Source organism: Myxocyprinus asiaticus, chromosome 11 (genome assembly GCF_019703515.2).
Source record: "Myxocyprinus asiaticus isolate MX2 ecotype Aquarium Trade chromosome 11, UBuf_Myxa_2, whole genome shotgun sequence".
NCBI classification, from domain to species: Eukaryota; Metazoa; Chordata; class Actinopteri; order Cypriniformes; family Catostomidae; genus Myxocyprinus; species Myxocyprinus asiaticus.
The window spans coordinates 12,516,338-12,540,047 of NC_059354.1; the positions used below are offsets into that span (position 1 = coordinate 12,516,338).

The following is a 23,710-nucleotide window of genomic DNA, read 5'->3' on the forward strand; positions in this document are numbered from 1 at the left end:
CTTAATGCAGCTGGTGGCCACACCAGACACTGACTTACTTTTGATGTTCAGTTTATGTCTTAGTTATTGAATCTTTTTTATGTTCATACAAATATTTACACATGTTAAGTTTTCTGAAAATAAAAGCAGTTGAAAGTGAGAGGACGTTTCTGTTTTTTTTTGCTGAGTATATATATATATATATATGTATGTATATATATGTGTGTATTTATACACATTACCAACAATCATTTGAAACAAAAGACTACTTTTTTGAGAGGTAACTGAGAAACTTCCATTGGTGCTGTGTCATGATAATAAGGGCCATTCACACCAATCATGTTATTGTGTCCATCCATGCTGTTTTTCAGTTGCTCTTCTATGTAAGCGTGCCGATTGGATGTCTTTGATCGTTGCACCATGTATTGCTGTGTTTTCAGCATCTCATTCAGGAGCACCACAATTTTTAAAGTTCTTTTGTCAAGTTTAAAAGAACATCAACTGTTAAAAACGTGTCTTGAAACGCCTGTGTTCTGTTCTACTCTATTCGTTGCACTGCGTTCATCTGAACAACCTCTAATGCTTTTGAAAATCAGTTACATGAATGCTACACGTACTGAAGAAAATGTAAAAATACTTTTGTTCTCTCAGTGTCATCAGAATTGAATGGTTTGGTGTTGTTTTGCAAAAAAAAAAAAAATAAATAAAAAAAGAAAGGAAAGGAAGAAAGAAAGAAAGAAAGAAAAAGAGGTTGCTATGCATACACCAAGATGAAATCATGCAGGCGGAGGTGAGCTGAAATGTTTACTTGACTAACAATTAATGGAATATAGTTGTGCATTTGAGGAAATTGAAACAAATTTAATGCAAAGGTTTAGATTCACATTCTGTGTAAACATTGTCATATTTAATACATTTTTGTTAGGTTTTTAAGTACATTTTAATTATAGCAGTAATACTGTATTTTGTATAGCAGAAATATTTACTTGACTTGAATGGAACATAATAGTATACAGAAGCTGGTAGTTTGTATTGCCATGCAAAGCCACATAGACAGGGCTATTTGTGAGCATATGGGGACCCTAAGTGAAATCCTACATGGAGCCCCAACCCAACCTGCCCCCGCTCCCACACCAAATACAGTCTTCAACATACAGTATTTGAATATATTAATCTAAAATTGGAATATATTGACTACACAAAATAAAATAAAAAAACAGTTTACAAAACATTTACAATAAATAACTATACAAATTAAACATAAATGACTATAAATAACAGTACATAACTATATACAGCGGGATGCAACTGCATAAAGTTAGCTAACTAATTGTTGCATTTTAATGCATGACAACGAACAAACACCATCTAGCCAGGTAGCTGTATGACATCCATTTCTTACCAGTGATCTGGCTGCATTTCTCCTTCTCTTCCTTTTTCTTTTTCCCACTGCATATTTGTAGGTGCGCTTTGTGATGAGTCTTACATCCAGCTGTTAGAATATTTAAAAATAAAATAAAAAAACACCTTGCTTTGCAGGGCCCCCTCATGGCCATGAGCAGCCGCTTATATCTAGAAATGACAATGCACATAGGCACTTTGCACCTTTGTTTTTTTACTAACATGTTTTTAACACTGACATGTCGTAATCAAGCACGTGCAGAGGGGGTGACTCTTTTGCTGAGGTATCCCTTATATATATCACACAAAATGAAAGCTTGCACACCCAAATGAAATAGATTTTTAAGTGTAATAATACTATTTAGTAATACAGTTTTTCTTGATTGCTAACACACATTTCTTGAATGTGTACTACATTTTCTCAAAACCTTAAACAGTCTTGATACTCACACCATTTTGGCCAAACCCTTGACTTTTGACCCAAAAGTGAACATTGTTGTCAAAACCATATTATCTGTCGTAGAAACCAAACTTTGCATTCAAATTACAAAACCTTCTGCATACGCTTTACACACTGCTGGGAGGAATTGAAAAAACTATTATAAAAAGGTTTTCATGAACCAATAACTATAACATGTCCCTGAATTTCAGATATGTTCCACTCAATGAGTTTGACATGATGAGAATCATACAGTCACACAAATACAGGATGTTTATTTTCCATTCAAACATTCTACAGTATAGTACAGTACTGTAACTGCTTGTTGAACAATCATGCTTGTCACTGTAGTGGTCACAGTAATGTACTGTAAGTCACCAACACAAATTCGCCAAAATGGAATTTGCGGAAAACAAAGAAGGCTAAGAAAACAAACAGAGAATTTTCACCTAGGTAAGAGGGTTAGAGTACATTACAGTACTGTAATAGCAATAACAGTACATTCTGGGTCAGCATCCTGTCTCTGACCAGGGTCAGGCCAGAGATTTTCATCAACATCACTGGCTATGTTTTCCCTAGCCAAACAGCGGGGGAAAAATGCCCTGGAATGCCTGAGATGTCCCTGACAGGACCCCACAGCAATGTCCCCACAAGCTTCCTCCATGGCTTGGAGAAGGTTGTTCTGTACATAGGGATTTCTGTCATAGACCTTCCACCGCCATGCTGAGAAGAACTCTATCGGATTGCCTTTCAATTATGCAAACAAACAACAGTGTTTGACATTGTCACACATTATTGACAATATGAATCCTCAACTTCATGTCATTTTCTTGCATTGTCTGCTTCTGCTACTGTAATGCATATAGTTTCATGGTACGTATAGTACAGAAAAGTACAACTTCATAGTATGGTACTTGTTTTCATCCCTGAAAGTCCGGACAATCAATGCAACACTGAAACGGCTCAGGTTTGGCTCTACTCTCAGCCCAGCTTCCCTCATTGTCATACCGTGTACAACAACATGGTCCACTACAGTAGCACGGATCTCATTTGAGATTGTTCTTCTTCTTCCTATTCCCTTACCTCTCCCTTGTCCACTTCCTCTCATTCTTACCATTCCTCTGCCTCATTCTCTGATGTTTTCATCCATGATTCCGAAACACAGGTGAGCTTACCTGTTGCCCTTTTTATTCATTCCAGTCTCCTGATTGCTTGTTGAGTAATTTTGGTCATTAGTGCTTACACATGGACAAGTGTTTGTTAAGGGTGTTTGAATTGCGCTGGTTTGAGTTTACTTATTGAATGGCTGTGTTTTCTAAATGACAACATGGTGACAATTGTGTCTTAAAGTGAGAGGTGTGTTTAGACTTTTGCAAAGAAGTGTGAATGGACCAGAGAAATGTGGCAAAAAGGGTAAATAGTGTTTATAGACTGGGGTACATGGACTTTCTGCTGGGAACTGGCAAAATGGTTTTGTGAGGATGGCATACACTACCAATTTTTGTGTGTTTGCAATCAGGAAATAATAGGCAATATATGAAGTGACTGCCCCTCAAAAGGTTTAGAGCCCCTGCCCCTCAAAATGTCTGTGCACATCCCTGGTCATAATTTTAATTCAATTGTGTTTACATAATCTAGGTTGTGGCATTAATTTCATTTTTATTTTCACTGGTAAAATTGTATATCTCAACATAAGCTTAAGCTCAGATAAATGAGGTATATTTGATATATGAGCCTAGAGTCAATAGTTGTTTAAACTATACATTTAATACATTTATAAACAGTCTTTTCTCAGACTTAGCCTTTTCTAGTCTCGGTCTTGACTCAGACTTTGACCTCTCCGGTCTTGGTCTTGACTCGAACTCAACCTACTCTGATCTCGGACTGGAATTGGACTCGGATGAGCTGGACTCGACTACAACTCTGCCCATAAAAGACAAGAATTAAGCATGATTCAACTGGTCTTTTTAAATATACTATTAAAGTTTACATTTCACAAGTAATACAAAACTGTAAGTGTTCAAACCTTCTTTTTAGTAGTCTTTAGTAGTTAACGGTTGTTAAAAGGTTTTATGTGTCATTTATATTAGACTATTAGTCTTTTTCTAATGCATTTGTACCTGAGAGGTTCTTGTTCTAAATCTATACTTGCCCTAGTTTTCAAGGAGAACCGCTAGTTGTCAGGGAAACTGGTAGCAGGAGGCTCACTAGAGTGTTTAGAGGTTAGAGAGAGTTTGGTGATTTTTAGAGATAGTTATCAATCATCTGTCCCCAGACATGAGGATAAGTGTGTGTGTGTGTGTGTGTGTGTGTGTGTGTGTGTGTGTACAGGTTTATGTGGTTTACGAGTACTTTTTTTTAGGTTACAAACTGGTAATTACAAGGGTATTATGCAATAAATGTGGTTTATGGAGGAAATTTCTAGTGTCCCCATAATTCAAATCACTTAAAAAACATGCTAAATGCTGTTTTATTGAAAATGTAAAAATGCAGAAAGTCTTCTGTGAGGGTTAGGTTTAGGGGTAGAGTTAGGGGATAGAATCTATAGATTGTACAGTATAAAAATCATTATGTCTATGGAGAGTCCTCATAATGATAGCTGCACCAACATATGTGTGTGTGTGTGTGTGTTTGTATGTAAGTGTATGTGTATGTATGTGTGTGTGTGTGTGTGTGTGTGTCTGTGTGTCTGTGTGTCTGTGTGTGTGTTTGTGTGTTAGATAAAAAGAGAGCGAGAGAGTACAAATAGTATGTATGTCTGTCAATGTGTGTGTGTGGAAAATGTGAATTTGTGGTCCTGTAGCCAGTTTCTGTTTAAAGCAGTTTCCAATTTAGTGGCTGCACTGGTTTCATGATGAAGATGTCAAACCACAAAACGTCCTTCACAAACAGCTTTTTCTTAAATTTTTGAGAAGTGATCAGTGTACACTCAGAACAGGGCTTCATGTAATTCAGAAGTTTGCATTTGTACATGTAGTTAAATGCACATTTCATGCAGTAATGTAATTACAAGAGCTTTGAAGTACAACATTTTAAAACAGCAAATCCTTCCCAAAGGCGTGGGAAGGGGGGTGCTGAGGGTGCTGAAGCACCCAAGACTGGAAAACAGTATCAACGAAATTTCATATTTCATTGTATTTATGCAGAATATATCATGCAATTTTCACTTTCAGTATATGATTTATATTAATAAAAATGGTGGCCCGTTTCTGAAAGATTTGCGATGCTTGTGGGCAGGGCCCTGCCGAACTGAAGAGAGCCCTTGTGATGGGGATGGATACTAGTGAACTTTTTATTCTCCTTTTTTCCTTTTATTTGCACAAAAGCAACAGTAATTTGACAATAAATTACGATTAAATTGTGTTGTTGTGTCATTACTGTTGTTTAATAATAAATATTGTATTTTAATATTACAGTTTATATTAATAAAAACAAGTTAATCAATCCTCAATATTAAGTTTTTTTTTCTTCAGAAGAATATTGTGCTTTACTCGTCCTTTGACATTATAATAATTTACACACACACACCCACACACCCACACACACACACACACACACACACACACACACACAAAGTACAGGTTAGAGCATTGTGTTCTCATGATTCTTCGCCCTGCGGAAGCCACTAAAACCTCAACTGAGCAAAAACGTAATCTTCTGGTGTTTGCTTTTGTTTGCACGAATTGCTCGGATATTGAAAATCTAATGAAGACATTTATTAGCAACACCCCTGAGCACAACACCACATTTGGGGTCTTCAAGTAACAGGTAGGACATTTTAATTTTATTTATCATTTTAATTTGTCTGAACAATTATATTGTGTTTTACGGTTATTTCTCATTTACACTGACATGGCAATAGTTTTCAAAAACAGTAGAATATAACTAATGCCTGGGCTGGCTTATTGAATGACTTAATTGCTGGTGAAAACGTTCCATAACGTTTTGTGTGTGTGTGTACAGTGGTCGCGATGGGAGACAGGTGCCTCTGGTTGTTTCTTGCAGGGTACTCAGCCTTACAGGCTCCATATGGTTAGGATTAGGGTGGGGCATCTGCTGCCTCCAAGGAACAAACTGAGGCCCCTTTGTACAATGGGTGTACAGTGATCAGAATCAGAATGAGCTTTGTTGCCATGTCTGCTCATGTACACAAGGTTTTTTTTTTTTTTTTTTTTTTGGGTGATAGGAGAAACAAACAAGCAAGCAAGTGCACACAGAACATTACAGTGAGACACATAATACAAAACAAGGTAAGAGTATAAATAGACATACAGAAAAGTAGGACATATAACAAAGAATGGCATATGTACATGTGCAAGTGGTAATATATGTGCAAGGTAGGGGTATGTACAGTTATTGAATTAAATATGTGAATTTACATATGTACATGAGATTATTATTTACATTATTAGACTATGGGGGAGTCCTGAAGGCAGTTTAATTGTTCATGTGGTAAATGGCCTGAGGGTAAAAACTGTTCTTGTGCCTGGTTGTCCTGACGCTGAGTGCTCTTTAGTGGTGGCCAGAGGGCAACAGTTCAAAAAGGGAGTGGGCAGGGTGTGCGGGGTCCAGAGTGATTCTACCTGCACGTTTCCTCATTCTGGAGACGTACAGGTCTTGGAGGGTGGGCAGGGAGGCACCAATAATCCTCTCAGCAGTCCTGACTGTCCATTGTAGTTTCCTTCTGTCTGATATGGTGGCTGAACGAAACCAGACTGTTATAGATATACACAGGACAGACTCGATGACAGCCGAGTAGAACTGTGTCAGCAGCTCCTGTGGCAGATTGAACTTCCTTATGATAGGGAGACATGTAGTTCTCTGATGCCCTCGTTGCACATGCATGATGTGTAAATCGTCTGCTAAAACTGCAGCACCCCTTGCCAAAAATGTCTTAATGTTGTATATAAATATTAGACTGCCCTCTGGTGGTGAGAATCAGTATGTGCCCCATCAATCTTTTTAACATATTTTTAAATATATATACTTTTCTAAATTATTGTTATTATTATTATTAGGGGATGGGGGGGGGGTTGGGATCGGGACATGACCCAGTGTGAACTCAAACCAGGGTCTCCAACAACCAACAGCTCATATGTATATCAATAAAACTTGCTTTCCGTTGGGTCAGTTCTGCTCTGTACTTAATTACAGCCTTGCAGCTGTGTTTGTTTGTTTTATTTATATTGTTTATTTGATGTCTTTTTTTCTGTGTGTTTGTCAGCAGGAGGCTCAGAGCAAATCAAAGGTGTGTGCTAATGTGTTCTGTGGTGCTGGAAGAGAGTGTGCAGTGAATGATAAAGGAGAGCCCAGCTGTCTGTGTATTGAGGTTAGTCCTCACTTTAAAATAATACACGCAACCCAACTAAAACAAACAAGCAACCTGAATTTTAGAAACTTGCCTTAAAGGAATAGTTCACTCAAAATAAACATTTTGTCATCGTTAACTTATTTTTTCTTCACTGAAACACAAAAGGAGCTGATTTATACGGCCAAACTCTAAAAGGGACAAAAAATGCACAATGAAAGTTATAAAGGTAGTCTTTACAACGTGTGTGCTATTTTCTAAGTCTTCTGAAGCCATAAAATAGCTTGGCAGTATAAATCACCATACACTTGTATTTGATGAATCTGGAAAAGAGCAGCTCAGACATTTGTCCTCACATCCCCTTGTGTGTTTCACTGAAGAAATATAAAAATACAGGCTCAGAATGACACAAAAATGAGTAAATGATCACAAAATGTTCATGTTTTTTGAACTTTTTTCACTTTCCTGAAGATTTTCACCATAATTAGTGGCAAAAAAATGTAACTGGTAAATATTAGATGCCTTTAATGTTAATCTTAGGATTAGTAAACTTCCGTTAAAGTGAAAGTTATTTAGAACACTGTTCTGAAAAAAGTGCTGAATATTTTTATACAATAACAGTAGTGTGTGGAGGATTGGGGTCAAATGTCACGATGTAAAGACCATGTTGTGTGTCTCCTACTTAGCTCAGAAGATTACACACACTTCAAAGCCCTGACTAGCAGACCTTCACACATGTAGCACACAAACATTCACCCTCTTGTGCCACCCCTCCATGCTTTCATTTTATAACAGGCTTAGTGTCAACTTCAAACCAAAGGCAGGAGAGGAACATTAATTCAGAGCCACAGTGCAACTCTCAGGATAATGCATTTAGACACCAAAGCTATATTTGTGACTTTTTTTACTCATTATTTGATCAGACTACTAAATATTAAAAAATCTTTACACAAAATTGGATTAAATGCATAATTACTATTTTATTTCTTATGTAAGATAACTATATGGCACTTTTTGAATATGTGATGATGTCATGTGACAGGCGAAGTGAGGTCTATGTTTGAAACACTATATTGTTCTCTCCCACTCTCTCCTGCAGCAATGCAAGCCCCATAAGCGCTCAGTGTGTGGCAATAATGGAAAGACTTACCGGAACCACTGCGAACTGCACCGTGACGCCTGCCTTACTGGACTCAAGATCCAAGTGGCCCATGATGGACACTGCAAAGGTGTGTGTGTGTGTGGAAACTAAAATTCAGGAGAACAGGAATGGGCTGCAGACATATTGGCTGATTACTGTAGGGATGATAAGTGGAGGCGGGTATATATGTGACTTTCTGCTATATACAGTATACTTTGCATTACATAACAACATATTATACCATGTGACATTTATTTTAAAGAAAGATAGCACAAACACATTAAATCTAAACATTTCACACGCACGCACACACACACACACACACACACAAGAAATTGGGTTTTAATTATACTGATTTCATACATCCACTAAAAATCACTTTGACACCAGTTTGTTAAAAGTGCAAAAATCAGAAAAGTGAAGATTTGAGAAAAGCACAGGCATAATTTGTATGAAATTTTATTTCTAATGAAATTCATACATTTGTAAGTGTGAAGTAAGCCTTCAAAAAGTGTCCAAATATGTTTTGGGAGCACTATATGTTTATTTCACAGTAAGGAAATCTCATTAAAAATTGTTGTGGGTGTCAGGACCATGTTTACCAGTAAAGGGATTATGGGAATGTTGGGATCTGTCTGCAGCAACAGGCATCAGAATGTACCTATACTGAAGAGTGGTGTTTTAGTGTAGAGACAAAAGCAGTATTTGCCATGATTTACAGTTCAGGGGTTTCGACTTATACCTTGTGGCTGACTGCTGCTTACAGTAAGAAAAGAGGATAAGCTTCATCACACACTTCTGTTGGACAATGGGAGAAAAAAGAGAGATGGCAATATTTTGATCACTAGCTTATGACTATGGAGCCGCCCAACAAAGCCAACAAAGCCAATGTATTTAAACATTTTTGTTGATCAGTATTTTGGTCTTGTTTTCCAGTTAAAATATTTAAACATCCTTAAAAGTTGCACTCAGTGAGTTTTTGTTCACGTTGTCTTGGAGTTACACTGACACCTAGAGGTGTGGATGCACCATCATTCAAACACAATAGTTTTCAGTTAAAGATGTCCTTGTAGAAAATCACAATTAAAAGTCAGCCATGATTACTTTAATTCACAAGTGAAAGTGTCCAATAATAGAGCGATTACTAAGATTAAGTGAGTAGTATTTGGCTGGTCATGTGATCCTAAAATGGCAGCCACTATGAGGGGACCCCCTCCAAGTAGAATAAAACAGCTTTTATAAGGTTGCTGATATGACTTGAGTCTTTATCTTATGTGAGTGCTCATGTTTATGTACATATGTTCCGAATTTGCAATTAATTAAATCTCTTTAGATTTATGCTTAAACAAGAAAAAAAAGAAAAGAAAAAAAAACATTTGCCAGTGGGGTATGTAAAATAAACGTATTTCAAGATATATTATCTGGGGCAAATTCACTAAACATATGCAGCACTTTTTTTTTTCCTCCAATTTGGAATGCCCAATTCCCACTACTTAGTAGGTCCTCGTGGTGACGTGGTTGCTCACCTCAATCCTGGTGGCGGAGGACAAGTCTCAGTTGCTGTGCATAACACCGCGGAGACTCACAGCATGTGGAGGCTCATGCTTCTCTCCGTGATCCACGCACAACTTACCACATGCCCCATTGAGAGCGAGAACCCCTAATTGTGACCACGAGGAGGTTACCCCATGTGACTCAACCCTCCCTAGCAACCAGGACAATTTGGTTGCTTAGGAGACCTGACTGGAGTCACTCAGCACACCCTGGATTCAAACTCACGACTCCAGGGGTGGTAGTCAGCGTCAATACTCGCTGAGCTACACAGGCCCCCTTATTTGCGGTACTTTTTAAATTATTGCGTCTTATTCACTAACCACCTGCAATCCAGCTTAACTGGACACTAAATGTGGTGTATTTAAATTAAGTATTTAAAATAATTGTAATTATTTTCAGTGCAAACAAGCCTCCTCTCTATGATCTGCAAGTTAGAGAACTGCATTGTGCAAATTGCGTGAATTTTGTGGCCGTGCTTGCACCTTTACAACTTTGCATAATTCCTTTAGTGAATCAGGGAATTTTTACGGGAAAACAAGACAAATAGTAATTGAGAAAATGGCAACGTTTCATTTAAACACCATCCACCTGTTAAGTTTCTTGTGGAATTTTTTTTTATCAGACTGGATGTGACAACATACAGGCTGTTGTCTCTCACTGAGACTTATCAAGTTTTAGTTCTTACCACTCTTCTCATCAGTAGACCAACTTCTGTAACTTTGACCTGTTAGTCTTTTTAACCATCTCTGCTGAGTGTGTTGGCATATTGGACGTTGAACATGAAGTCAAATCCAATTTCCAGTCAGATATCAGGTTATTTTGATCTCATATATTGTTAGGATCATAAATGAAGTCATTGTCCGTTTTAGTCATTTTATTTTGCATCATGCTATGTGATGACATGATCACCTGATATGTATATTTGATGCATAGAGGTGCACTGTGTACTGATAACCAATGAAAGCTTCAGCTATAATCATATGCAGCGTGTTCACCTGTGAAACAGCACTCCACTTACAGTCTTATCTCTGTCTCTTATAGAGAAGAAACAGGAGAAGGCTGCAGCCAGTCCAGGTGAGTGAGATTATGACAGTTGGCACAGAGCCAAGCAGGAGGGCTCTCTGATAACTACTTATCTGCCTGCTGCACAGATTAGCATTAATTACCAACATATTATGAGGCTAGACAATGAGACATATCTTCTCTGACACGTTGAAGTAGAATTGCTTACCCAGCACAACTCTTAGCTGTAGAGAATACAGTAAACATATCATCCTGAGACCCAGCAAAAAGTTATAATAAATATTATATGTTAATGTTAATTAAATTGTTTATTTATTTGTCAGAGTGCAGTTGTATGTCATTACAGCGCACTTGAAGTAATGAAAAAAATATATACTATCGTATATATATATATAGATAGATAGATAGATATGTATGAAATATTATTATTTTTATATAAATTAAATATTAATATTATTTATGTCCTGAAATAAAGTATACTGTAGGCAAACATGATGGTTTGTCAATCAACAACCTTTACATTTTTTAAATATATTTTTATATTTTTTATGCACACTATTTTACGTATGAATGTACCTGTGTTTAATTTGTGATGATGCTTGCATGTTTAAAAAGCAATTCGTTTAAGTTGTCATGGTCAAACCCCAAACATTTGGGATCTTTGAAAAGTCCAGGGTGTCCTCTATAAGGTAAAACGGTGGCATGTATCATCTTAAATAATTGCACTAAAAATCAATGTGCTCTGCGGAGGATAAAGGCGATAAAGCTGCATTTTCTGACCTGACTCTGATCTGAAACATCCAGGAAAGTATCCAGTAAGGTATTATTGAGTATGTTGCTTAGTATGTCACTCTTTCTTTCATTTTCATTGGTACCTTTTGTCTGGTGGTCTGTGTGTGTGATCTATGAAGTTGTGTGCTATATCGCCGATCGTAATGAGCTGCGCAGACGTGTGATCGACTGGCTGCAGACAGAGGTTGTTCCAGATGGCTGGTTCACCAAGGGTTCCAACTTTACTGATATACTTCTCAAGTACTTCAAGGTTTGTACTCTGGTTTCATATATTAAATGAACGAGAATTTGTGTAGTTTAGTAATTTAATTTTTTATTGAATGCATTCTTGTCTGCAAAGGGTAGTATTTTGCAGCAACAGACGTAATGATTTTCTTTTTCTTGGGAATACCCTTGTTTGTCACGCTCTTGTCTAAACTAGTCTATTCATGCTCTAAAGACAACTCTGTGTATTGACAATCAGTGGAGATGTGCACACCAAGACAATGTCCGGCCCAAAATATATATATTTTTTTCATTACATTTTTAATTGTTTAGATGTATTAATTTTTTTAAATGGCATAAACTTTTTTTTTTTTTTTAAATAGTGTGAAACCAGCATGAAGACAAAGATTACATTACATTATTAAGAACTTGGCTCATTTGTTTTAAACTATAGTTGATTTTTTTTATATATATTTCTACTTTTTTTTAATTGTCTCTGACATCCTTACTATTTGGACCCATATAATGTATTTGCCTGTGAATTGAATGTAGTTAATATACTAGAGGCATTTGTGAATTTTATTTATGCATTTGTGCATAAATAACATTTAAATGTTAAATTCACATTGGCGCAAGTCTACAACTTAGCTGTAACTGTACATTGCCACACCAAATGAAAATCAAGTATCATTACTATTACCAGGTCATGTTATTCATGTTAGTTTCCCTATGTAATTTGAGCATCCCTGACATAGACTTTTATTTATTTATTTTTTTACATTTAGGGTGCCACAGTCATTTTTTAGTTATTGGACAGTCTTATATTATGGCATCAAAGCATCAGTTTGATTTAGTTCCTTCAGCCGCAAGGCTTTGTCTGTATTACCCTCCACCAGGGAATATCTGCCCTCCTGTCAATCTTCAAAGTATCTTTAAGACACGCCCAATCATTTTTCTGACAACGCATGTAAGACACGTCTAAAACGTCTTCTGTTTGCATAACAGCAGTTCAGACACTCATGCCCTTTTGATGGATCCGCCTGTTCAAAGTTAGCTGAGCTCACCTTTACGTTTACAAAGCTGTGATGCACAGACGGCTGAAGAACAGGCCTGTACAGCCGTCACCAAAATCTATATATCGACCTAGCCACTATCATTTCACCAGAATAATCCATATTAAAGTTCTGTTTATTTTAACATCTTTCTTTGAAAGAATTACTGTAAATATACATAATCAATGGAGGAGGGTGTAGTGGATTAGCTTTGGAGGACAAAGGCAAGAAGTTTTACTCAATCTTGAACACTATTTCTACACATGAAATGTCCTTTACATCAAGATTGTTGGTGAACAGGATCAGTGTACGAGGCAGAGTACATGCTCTCCTGACAAACTCCTGAGACAAGATTAAACTAAGAGCATGATCTGTAAAAATCCTGGTAATATTCTCAGTCTATCTTAGATATATATATAAATGCCTATACATTTTCATCAGCATGTAGTGTAGCACAGTTGTTCTCAACTGGTGGGTTGCGACCCTAAAATGGGCTGTGCAGTTTATGATAATATTAATATATTTTGTGTTCTATTTTAAGGGTAAAGACATTTTTGTTACTTTTGTACAATAAACATTGTGCTATTGCGTTGGGCCACTTGATGTCCTTGAAATCTGGGTCCTGAAAAAAACCAACTGATGTAATATATCTCTAAGTCTTTGGCCTCACTGTCCACTAATGCCCTGCACTGATTTGTAGACAACTCAGTAGATAGCTGAAATGATCAGACATATCAGTCGTCAGGTTATCTCGCTCTGAGCAAACTTCACTGCAACACCTGCACAGTGACAAGATAACACCACTGGTCGGAGTCTGGTCTGTGACATCACCAAATCCCATTCACATAATTTCCTTAAACTCTGTTCAGTGTAACTGTCTAACAAAGAGGAAAAATCCCAAAAATAAAATAAAAGATAACCCCACTGAAAGTGAACAACTTGAACCAACGACATGGTTTAATCCATGCTATCCGTTGTACAAGAATTCAGTAAGCAAGTTTTATCTGCTAACACATATGTAACAAAGGGGAGAATTCACTTAGACTGAATTACACCATTTGTCTGCACAAGCTGACTGGATTGTTTTAGCAACCATGTCACTTAAAGGAATAGTTCACCCAAAAATTATAATTCTCTAATTCTCATTTACTCACCCTCATGGGTCTCAAACTCGAATTACTTTCTTTAATCTGCGGAACACACATGAAGAAGTAAATGGGGTCCAACACTTTCAAACTCGAAGAGGCCATAAAGGCAGTATAAAATATTTCATATGACTCAAGTGGTTTAATCTGGTTTTATCACACACACGTCAGTTCTTGCATGAACAAGCTTCTCTTATAAATGTGCATAGGACAGCTGGGCAGAAGTGAAGCTTTTTGGTGAATAAGTACTTATTTTTTTGCTTAGTTTTTTACCCAAAGTGAGTGTATCACTTCAGAAGAAATGGATCAAACCACTCAAGTCGGGGGCCTGGGTAGCTCAGCGAGAAAGACGCTGACTACCACCCCTGGAGTCGCGAGTTTGAATCTAGGGCGTGCTGAGTGACTCCAGCCAGGTCTCCTAAGCAAACAAATTGGCCCGGTTGCTAGGGAGGATAGAGTCACATGGGGTAACCTCCTTGTGGTCACTATAATGTGTGGTTCTCGCTCTCAGTGGGGCGCGTGGTGAGTTGTGCATGGATGCTGCGGAGAATAGCATGAAGCCTCTACACGTGCTATGTCCCCACGGTAACATGCTCAACAAGCCACGTGATAAGATGCGTGGATTGACGATCTCAGACATGGAAGCAACTGAGATTCATCCTCCACCACCCGGATTGAGACGAGTCACTACGCCACCACGAGGACTTAGAGCACATTGGGAATTGGGCATTCCAAATTGGGGAGAAAAAAATAAATTAAAAAAAATAAATAAAGCTTAATTTTAATTTTAATTTTAAATAAAGCTTTGGACTCTGTTGACTCTTGGCATTGTGTGGACATAAACACCTCCATAAATACATCCTTCAAAATATCTTTGTTTGAATTCCGCAGAAGAAAGACAACGTGAAAAAAAGGTGAACTATTCCTTTAAAGTATTATGCAAATCAGGAAACGGTGCAAACACAACCAAAATTTAGAGCTGAACACAATTTTTGTAGCATAGATCCACACAGTGCCATTTCTAGCCTTATGAGGGACCTAAACACATTGGGGGTGGGGGGCCTCTTGGGTTCTATTCAGCGACTGGGGCCCCCGGTGGCTTGGGGTCCTAAGCGCCTGCACATACCACTTATACTGTACCTAGAAACGCCCCTGGGTCAACATCTTGCAGGCTGGTTCTGAGTGCTAGGTTGTGGTGGAGGATGCAGCAGACTACCACAATCTGGCACGCTTTACCAGGACAGTACAGCATCACTCCACCACTGCAATCAGAGCACCTGAATCATCTATTTAAAATGCTGATGTGCGCTGACTGCACTGCGTGTCTGGATATGTCCAGTTATAATGCTCTTCTTTATCAACTGATCATCATTTGATGAGTTACTGTTGCCATGATCACTAGAAAATGTACACAAATACAGATGCCGCAGCTAAGGTTTAAGATACACATTTTCTGCACTGAAATACTGCATGCAAAGGTGAAACATCTGTTTTGTGAATTTGCTCCAGTATGTCTTTGACATTTGAATTGAAAAACTAAAAATGTTTTGTTCCATGTGTATACAGGTATATACACCGATCAGCCACAACATTAGAACCACCTGCCTAATATTGTGTAGGTCCCCCTCGTACCACCAAAACAGCGCCAACCCGAGTCTCAGAATAGCATTCTGAGACACTGTTCTTCTCACCATGTGGTTATCTGAGTTACCGTAGACTTTATCAGTTTGAACCAGTCTGGCCATTCTCTGTTGACCTCTCTCATCAACAAGGCTTTTCCGTCCACAGAACTGCCGCCCACTGGATGTTTTTTGTTTTTGAGTAAATTCTAGACTGTTGTGCGTGAAAATCCCAGGAGGATCAGTAGTTACAGAAATATTCAAACCAGCTAGTCTCCCACCAACAATCATCCATGCGATTATCTAATCAGCCAATCGTGTGGCAGTAGTGCATAAAATCATGCAGATGTGGGTCAGGAGCATCAGCTAATGTTCACATCAACCATCAGAATGTGGAAAAAAAATTGATCTCAGTGATTTGGGCCGTGGCATGATTGTTGGTGCCATATGGGCTGGTTTGAGTATTTTTGTAGCTGCTGATCTCCTAGGATTTTCACACACAACAGTCTCTAGAATTTACTCAGAATGGTGCCAAAAACAAAAAAACATCCAGTGAGCAGCAGTTCTGCGGATGGAAATGCCTTGTTGATGAGAGAGGTCAACAGAGAATGGCCAGACTGGTTCGAACTGACAAAGTCTACGGTAACTCAGATAACCGCTCTGTACAATTGTGGTGAGAAGTATATCATCTCAGAATGGTATTCTGAGATGCGGGTTGGCGCTGTTTTGGCAGCACGAGGGGGACCTACACAATATTAGTCAGGTGATTTTAATGTTGTGGCTGATCGGTGTATGTATATATATATATATATATATATATATATATATATATATATATATATATATATATATATATATATACTGTATGTCCACACTGGCAGCCAAAAGCCCTACTCTTATGGATAGAAATTGGTACTTTTATTCACCAAAGTGACATTCAACTGATCACAATGTTTAGTCAGGGCATTAATAACGTGAAAATTACTATTACAATTTGAATTTTTTTTTAAACTACTTCAAAGAGTTCTCATCAAACAAATCCTCCATGTGCAGCAATGACAGCTTTGCAGATCCTTGATATTTTAGCTGTTTTTCTAGTTTGTCCAGATACTCAGGTGACATTTCACCCCATGCTTCCTGTAGAACTTGCCAAAGATGTGGCTGTCTTGTCGGGTACTTCTTTCGCACCTTACAGTCTAGCTGATCCCACAAAAGCTCAATGGGGTTAAGATCCATAACACTCTTTTCCAATTATCTGTTGTCCAATGTCAACAAGCGGGTAGAATTCAATGAAGCTGTCAGCTTAAGACATGCGAGGCGTCTATTTCTCAAACTAGAGTCTCTGATGTACTTATCCTCTTGTTCAGTTGTACATCTGGCCTTCCACATCTCTTTCTGTCCTTGTTAGAGCCAGTTGTCCTTTGTCTTTGAAGACTGTAGTGTACACCTTTGTATGAAATCTTTTTAGTTGTTTGGCCATTTCAAGCATTGTATAGCATTCATTCCTCAAAACAATGATTGACTGACGAGTTTCTAGAGAAAGCTGTTTCTTTTTTGCCATTTTTGACCTAATATTGACCTTAAGACATGCTAGTCTATTGCATACTGTGGCAACTCAAAAACAAACACAAAGACAATGTTAAGCTTCATTTAACCAAATAGCTTTCAGCTGTATTTGATATAATGGCAAGTGATTTTCTAGTACCAAATGATCAATTTAGCATGATTACTCAAGGATAAGGTGTTGGAGTGATGGCTGCTGGAAATGGGACCTGTCTAGATTTGATCAAAAATGACTTTTTTCAAATAGTGATGGTGCTGTTTTTTACATCAGTAATGTCCTGACTATACTTTGTGATCAGTTGAATGACACTTTGGTGAATTAAAGTACCAATTTCCTTACAAAAGAGCAAAATCTGTACATTTTTCCAAACTTTTGGCCGCCAGTGTATATATAGATGTTCAGTATGCTCTTATTCTTCCTTTGCTCTGCCAGAATTACGATAACGGTGACTCTGAGCTGAATTCTGCCGAGCTGCTCAGGTTCATTCAGCACAACGCGACTGCCGTCCAGATGAACTCTTACGCTGATGAGGAGAACAACCACCTGCTCAGGTGACACACATACACAGTGAAAATCACACTCATTCTCACAAACTGAATCTGTCTGCAATTTGCTGGTTTCACACTCGTGGTCTCCATTCATTTCCGTGATTATCTGAAAATGCTGACCATGCGAGTTTGGATTTATTCTGTGAAGGTTTGCTGGGCTTGCCTAGGTCTTTCTGATAACAATTTGCTGAGAAGCAAGAACTAAGCAGCCTGAAGAAGAGAATTAAATTTTCAATTCTGTCATCATTTACTCACCTTCTTGTCTTGTTCAATTCTGTATGACTTTCTTTCTTCATTAGTTGGTGAACTATTCCTTTAATTACTTGGCTATACAATCCACAGATATAATTATAAGAGAAATGAAAACAAAGTCCTAGTTATGTTTTCATTAGTTTTGTTCATAGCAGGTGTGTTAGGTGATGTAATAATTCTTCCTGTTTCTGTCACAGTAGGGGTTATGGGTGTTTCATTTGTCCATCTGTTAGGATGTGCCAGAGGGGAAAATCCCCAATCCACTAACACTGATAATAACAGGCAAACATTCCTCTGCACAATTGTGTCCTGCATTTCTAGATAGCTGGATAGTCCATTGAAAAATACAAAAAGACTATGATTAACCCTAAAATTATTTGGCATATGAACAGAACACTTGTTAAATTGCCCTCTGGATTACCTCTGAATAAAATGTTTTTTTTCTCACAGGAATATACAGATTATTGCATTTTTAATAATCCTCACATGTATCTCTCAGGAGCCTTTGTGTGGATGCTCTTATTGAGCTCTCCGATGAGAATGCTGACTGGAAGCTGAGTTTTGATGAATTCCTCAACTGCCTGAAACCAGGCTTCAGCCCACCTGAGAAGAGTAAGTCTCTACAATTATTGCTTGCTCTAAGTGCACCAGCATGCAGGTTACATGCAGTAATTGTTATACATACTGATTCAATCCGATTTTTCAGAGTGATCTCTTTCGTGAAGTGAAGTGTACCATACACACTGTGAATTTGGAATTTGGCAATTTCAGTTCTGCCCAGTCATCAAAGGATTCATAAAGATTTTAACGTCTCTAAAGTTGTTCATACATTTAAAGGTTTACAGTCTATGCTGTCAGTTCATTGAAATTATATGTTTCATTGTCTACCCAAACTGAGTCTGAACAGTCATATCGAAGTTATTTGGATGCTACGTGTGAGTGGTTAACAAGTGAATGATTGAGTGGATTCTGACCAACATCATGAGACAGCAAATCGACTATGTTCACATACCCTGAAATCTACTGACAAGCGCCATCCCTATCAGACATTTTTGCATGAATTCAAACTTGTTCACTTTTCTCTCTAGTGCTATTGAAATCTGCACAGTCTCTATGACATTGGTTCTGTTCCCATAGAAACCAGAAAGTACTCAACTTCACATTGGTTCTGTTTCCATAGAAACCAGAAAGTACTCAACTTCACATAAACAATAGTGCATTTGTACTCTTTAGTCCACTGACAGTTAGGTTTGGGGGTAGGGTTAATAAAAAATGCATTCCTGTCAACAGTATTATGTCATTTACAACTAAAAAACTTTTGGCGCCACCCTGAAATTTTACATGGAAAATACTTCCAGCTTTGGCCACTGGGGGCAGTGATTTCAAAAAATTTTTAATTTTGGTAAGCACAGATCGATTTCAGCAGCAGAACTTTCGACCTGTTGTCACTGAATTAACAGTGTGTTCAGTCTGTTCTGACACAGCGTTTAAACGACTGGGTTTATAGTCCAGTAATGCCTATGATGCTTATGTTGTCTTATGCGCCTCATGAATTCATCACCATGGCAAAGTGACATGAAGGACATTGCCAGAGACAAAATTTTCGTCAAAAATTTTGTTTCCACAATGAGCTGCTCTCTAATGTCTCTTGATGTCATGCTGGCACTTAAATCATTACAATAGAAGATAGATTCACTAGATACTGACTACACTGTCTAAACAAACAGATATGATTTCATCACTTCTGTCCTTTGGATGAGACATTAAGCTGATGTCCTGACTCTCTGTGGTCACTAAAAATCCCAGGGCACTTCTCGTAAAGTGTAGGGGTGTAACCCCGGTATCCTGGCCAAATTCCACCCATTGGCCCTTATCAATCATGCCTCCTAATAATCCCCATCCCTGAATTGGCTGTATAACTGTACTATCTCCTCTCCACCAACAACTGGTTTGTGGTGAGCGCACTATGGCTGCCGTCGCATCATCCAGGTGGATGCTGCACACTGGTGGTGTGTGAGGAGAGTCCCCTGTTCAGTATGTAAAGCGCTTTGAGTGTAGTGTCACAAAAGCGCTATATAAAATATAACATTCATTCATTAATTCATTCACTTAAAAAAGTGTGGATGTTCCTAAAGATCAGATTTGAAAAAATAATTGGATTTATGTACAGTATAAACAAAGCCATAGTGGTTTTTAACACTGAATGATTAATAGAAGCTCTAGCTTTGGCAGTTTGCTTCTATATAACTTATACAAAAGTTGAATTCCACAGTTTTACCAGAAGTTTAGTTCTGTGCAAAGAGAGGGCTAAAGAGGGATTTTCCACTCTTCCATAGAATACTCCTCAGGCTGAAGAGCACTGCATGCAGAACTAGGTGAAAATTCTGTAGGAGGGATTGTTTTCTTTTGTACCTCTCATGATGTGACATCATGTCTAGCTTCAATTACTCATAACTCACAATATGGATGTGTCACAGAGGATTAAAGAGGCCATGCTGGAGAAGACGATAAAAATTTGGAGAGGGATATATCACATTTACAAACTCTGTGAGCACTTAACAAACATACTACACAGCAGCTTTCAAAACAGCATTTGTGATAATATACAGAATCAAAAGCAGATGTCCTGGCCAGAACTTCAGATCTACACAGTCATATTCGTTTACACTAATTTTGCCTGGATAGTAGAAACATAGTCTTTCCACAGCAGTAATTTCCTTTCTTGAATTTGGGAATCTAGGACAAAGACAAATTTAGTTGCAGCCATGTAATAAATGTCTTTTACACAAATGACTGCGTTTTGACAGGTCTTGCTAGTTTCAATGTAGTTTTTGAGGAATAAATCGTCAGTAATGAATATTACATGTTTTATAAATGCTTCCTTGCATTGAAAATTATAGCAGATGTAAGTACATATTTTGCTTCCCCTTGCATTTAAGCTAATGTAGAAGGACGATGGTTGGCAATGATTCATATATTCTCTGTGAATGTATTGATGAACCCAGTATGTGTATTAATACAGAGTGCGCTCTGGAAGACGAAACCTATGAGGATGGAGCCGAGACACAGGTGGACTGCAATCGATGCGTCTGTGCATGTGGAAACTGGGTCTGCACTGCCATGACTTGCGATGGTAAGATTAAATCACCAAACTCATGTTATCATCATGTTTTTAATACATAAACTAATTACATGAGAAGTACTCTGATTCTCTAAAATTACTGACACTCTCCACAGAGAAAACTCAGGCTATTGCGACTGATGGAGGTCAGGAGTTGACAGAGGAGGAGTGGACTCACCACGTGGCTGAACTCAACAAGCATCAGGTCAGCTGACCGGCTTCAAGTGTGTTTCTTCAAATACACATCTTTGTATCTAACGGCTTTTTGTGTCATATGTCCAACCTGGTCTCACAGAATGAACGTTACTCTATATAATTTTTTGAAAACTGACTTTTACGTGCCACTTTCTACGTTTCGCTGCAGTTCTGTGGTGAAATGAACACTAGAGGTGCTACAACAATTGTGCGTTTATTCATTGTCACACAAATCACAAGTACAATTGATTATGACTTTATAAAAACTTATTTTTCACTCTATTATTTACCCCCGCTATGTTATGATATCAAAACACTTTTACTTTAACACATGATTTCGAAAACTATACAGTTTAACACTTGTATTGCAGACGCACCTACATATACACACTTATTCCACTGTCATTAGCTTGCTTGATAGCTCACCTGATAGAGCATTGGACTTTGGACTTTACAACCACAGTTCAAGTCCAGCCAAAGATACACAAAAGTGAAAAGTGAAAGTTCCATGAAATGACGTGGTTGCTTCAGAAAATGTGCTATTCATTTCGAATTGGCATTTTAAAACACTATCGGTTAGGGTTAGGTGTTGGTTAAGGGTAAGAACGTCTGTTTTTGTATACCTCTCATTTGATTTTGCATCACTGTTGGTAGGTTTAGGGTAAGGTTTTAGGTTAGGGAGGTCCGTTTTACTTATTAAAGTCCCCATCTAAAATTCACCTTAAAAACTTTGTCTGATTACAACCTCATTTCTCTCGGTTTTATGTGCCCCCCACTGGACATTTGACTTGGAAACTGCAGCCAAACGTGTCATGAAGCACATAATTTCAGTTTTGCAAAAACATTGCAATGCTCACGTAAATTTCATGAGATCAGGCTGCATATGTCACTCCGAGACGTCTTGAAGGTCGCCCACCACAGCAGGTAGGAGAGCAAAATTATCCGCCACTGCACATGAAATGCCCACATTTGGCGGGTTGATGAACGTTAATTTCAAACCCTGATAATAATAATAATCCTTGATGTCTCACATTTGCTGTTAAACTTTGGCAGGCACCATTTATAGGTATCATAGACTTGCTGGCCAGTAGGTTGTCAAAAAAGCTTTTGAATTGGAAGCATTGTCTTTCTTCAAACCAGCATACAACTATTTTTTAAATGTGTTTTTACTTAGTGTTTATCCCTTTAAATAATATGATGCAGTCCCTCAGTAAAAGTAGGAGCTTGCTGATTTAAGTAATATTTTATAGTCTCACAAAACCTCTCAAGCTAACTCTTTAAATAAGTACAGTGAAGTAAAGTGCAATAATTTGCTTTTAAAGGTGCACTTAGTAAGTTATTTAATGTCATTTTGGAATTTTTACTGACACTTAGAGGCGTGAATGCAGCATCATTCAAACGCAACAGTTCTCAGCCAAAGAAGCTTTTGTAGAAAATCACAATTCCCAGTCAGCCACGATTAATTTAGTCCATGAGTGAAAGCGGCTGGTCATGTGATCCTAACATGAAGGCCTCCATCAGGGGACCCTCTCCATGTAGAATAAAACAGCTTTTATATGGTTTCTGATTTGACTAGAGTCCTTATCTCATGTGAGTCATCATGATCTTATGCATACACTCACTGGCCACTTTATTAGGTACACCTGTGCATCTACTTATTCATGTGATTATCTAATCAGCCAATCATGTAGCAGCAGTGTAATGTTTAAAATCATGCAGATATGGGTCAGGAGCTTCAGTTAATGTTCACATCAACCATCAGAATGGGGAAATGTGATCTCAGTGATTTGGATTGTGGCATGATTGTTGGTGCCAGATGGGCTGGTTTGAGTATTTCTGTAACTGCAGATCTCCTGGAATTTTCATGCGTGACTGTCACTAGAGTGTACAGAGTTTGGTGCAAAAAACAAAAAAGAACCAGTGAGCGGTAGTTCTGTGGACGAAAACGCCTTTTTGATGAGAGAGGTCAGAGGTGAATGGCCAGACTGGTTTGAGTTGACAGAAAGGCTAAGGTAACTCAGATAACCCCTCTGTACAACTGTAGTGAGCAGAATAGCATCTCAGAATGCACAACACGTCGAACCTTGAGGCGGAAGGGCTACAAAAGTAGACCACGTCGAGTTCTACTTCTGTCAGCCAAGAACAGAAAACTGAGGCTGCAGTGGGCCTACCATTTGTGTACTTCAGCAGAAATCCATATTTGTCAGACCAGGTGATGTTTTTCCAATCATCTACTGTCCAGTTTTGGTGAGTCTGTGCGCACTGCAGCCTCAGTTTCCTGTTCTATGCTGACAGCAGTGGTACACGAAGGGGTCTTCTGCTGCTGTAGCCCTTCCAGCTCAATGTTCGATGTTGTACATTCAGAAATGCTTT

At 38.1% G+C, this 23,710-nt stretch overlaps 1 protein-coding gene across 2 annotated transcripts in view; it reads left to right on the top strand.

Annotated features, from left to right (window-relative positions):
* Positions 1 to 23,710, top strand: part of LOC127448197 (follistatin-related protein 1-like) — a 77,681-nt gene that overhangs the window by 50,194 nt on the left and 3,777 nt on the right. Inside the window, exons 3-10 of one of the 2 annotated variants that reach the window (XM_051710554.1) lie at positions 7,044 to 7,148; positions 8,227 to 8,356; positions 10,864 to 10,896; positions 11,757 to 11,887; positions 17,654 to 17,772; positions 18,521 to 18,633; positions 21,044 to 21,154; positions 21,259 to 21,347. In XM_051710554.1, coding sequence (XP_051566514.1) covers positions 7,044 to 7,148; positions 8,227 to 8,356; positions 10,864 to 10,896; positions 11,757 to 11,887; positions 17,654 to 17,772; positions 18,521 to 18,633; positions 21,044 to 21,154; positions 21,259 to 21,347 — 831 coding nt within the window. The remainder of the gene's footprint in view (positions 1 to 7,043; positions 7,149 to 8,226; positions 8,357 to 10,863; positions 10,897 to 11,756; positions 11,888 to 17,653; positions 17,773 to 18,520; positions 18,634 to 21,043; positions 21,155 to 21,258; positions 21,348 to 23,710) is intronic. The other variant, XM_051710555.1, reaches the window with a different exon arrangement.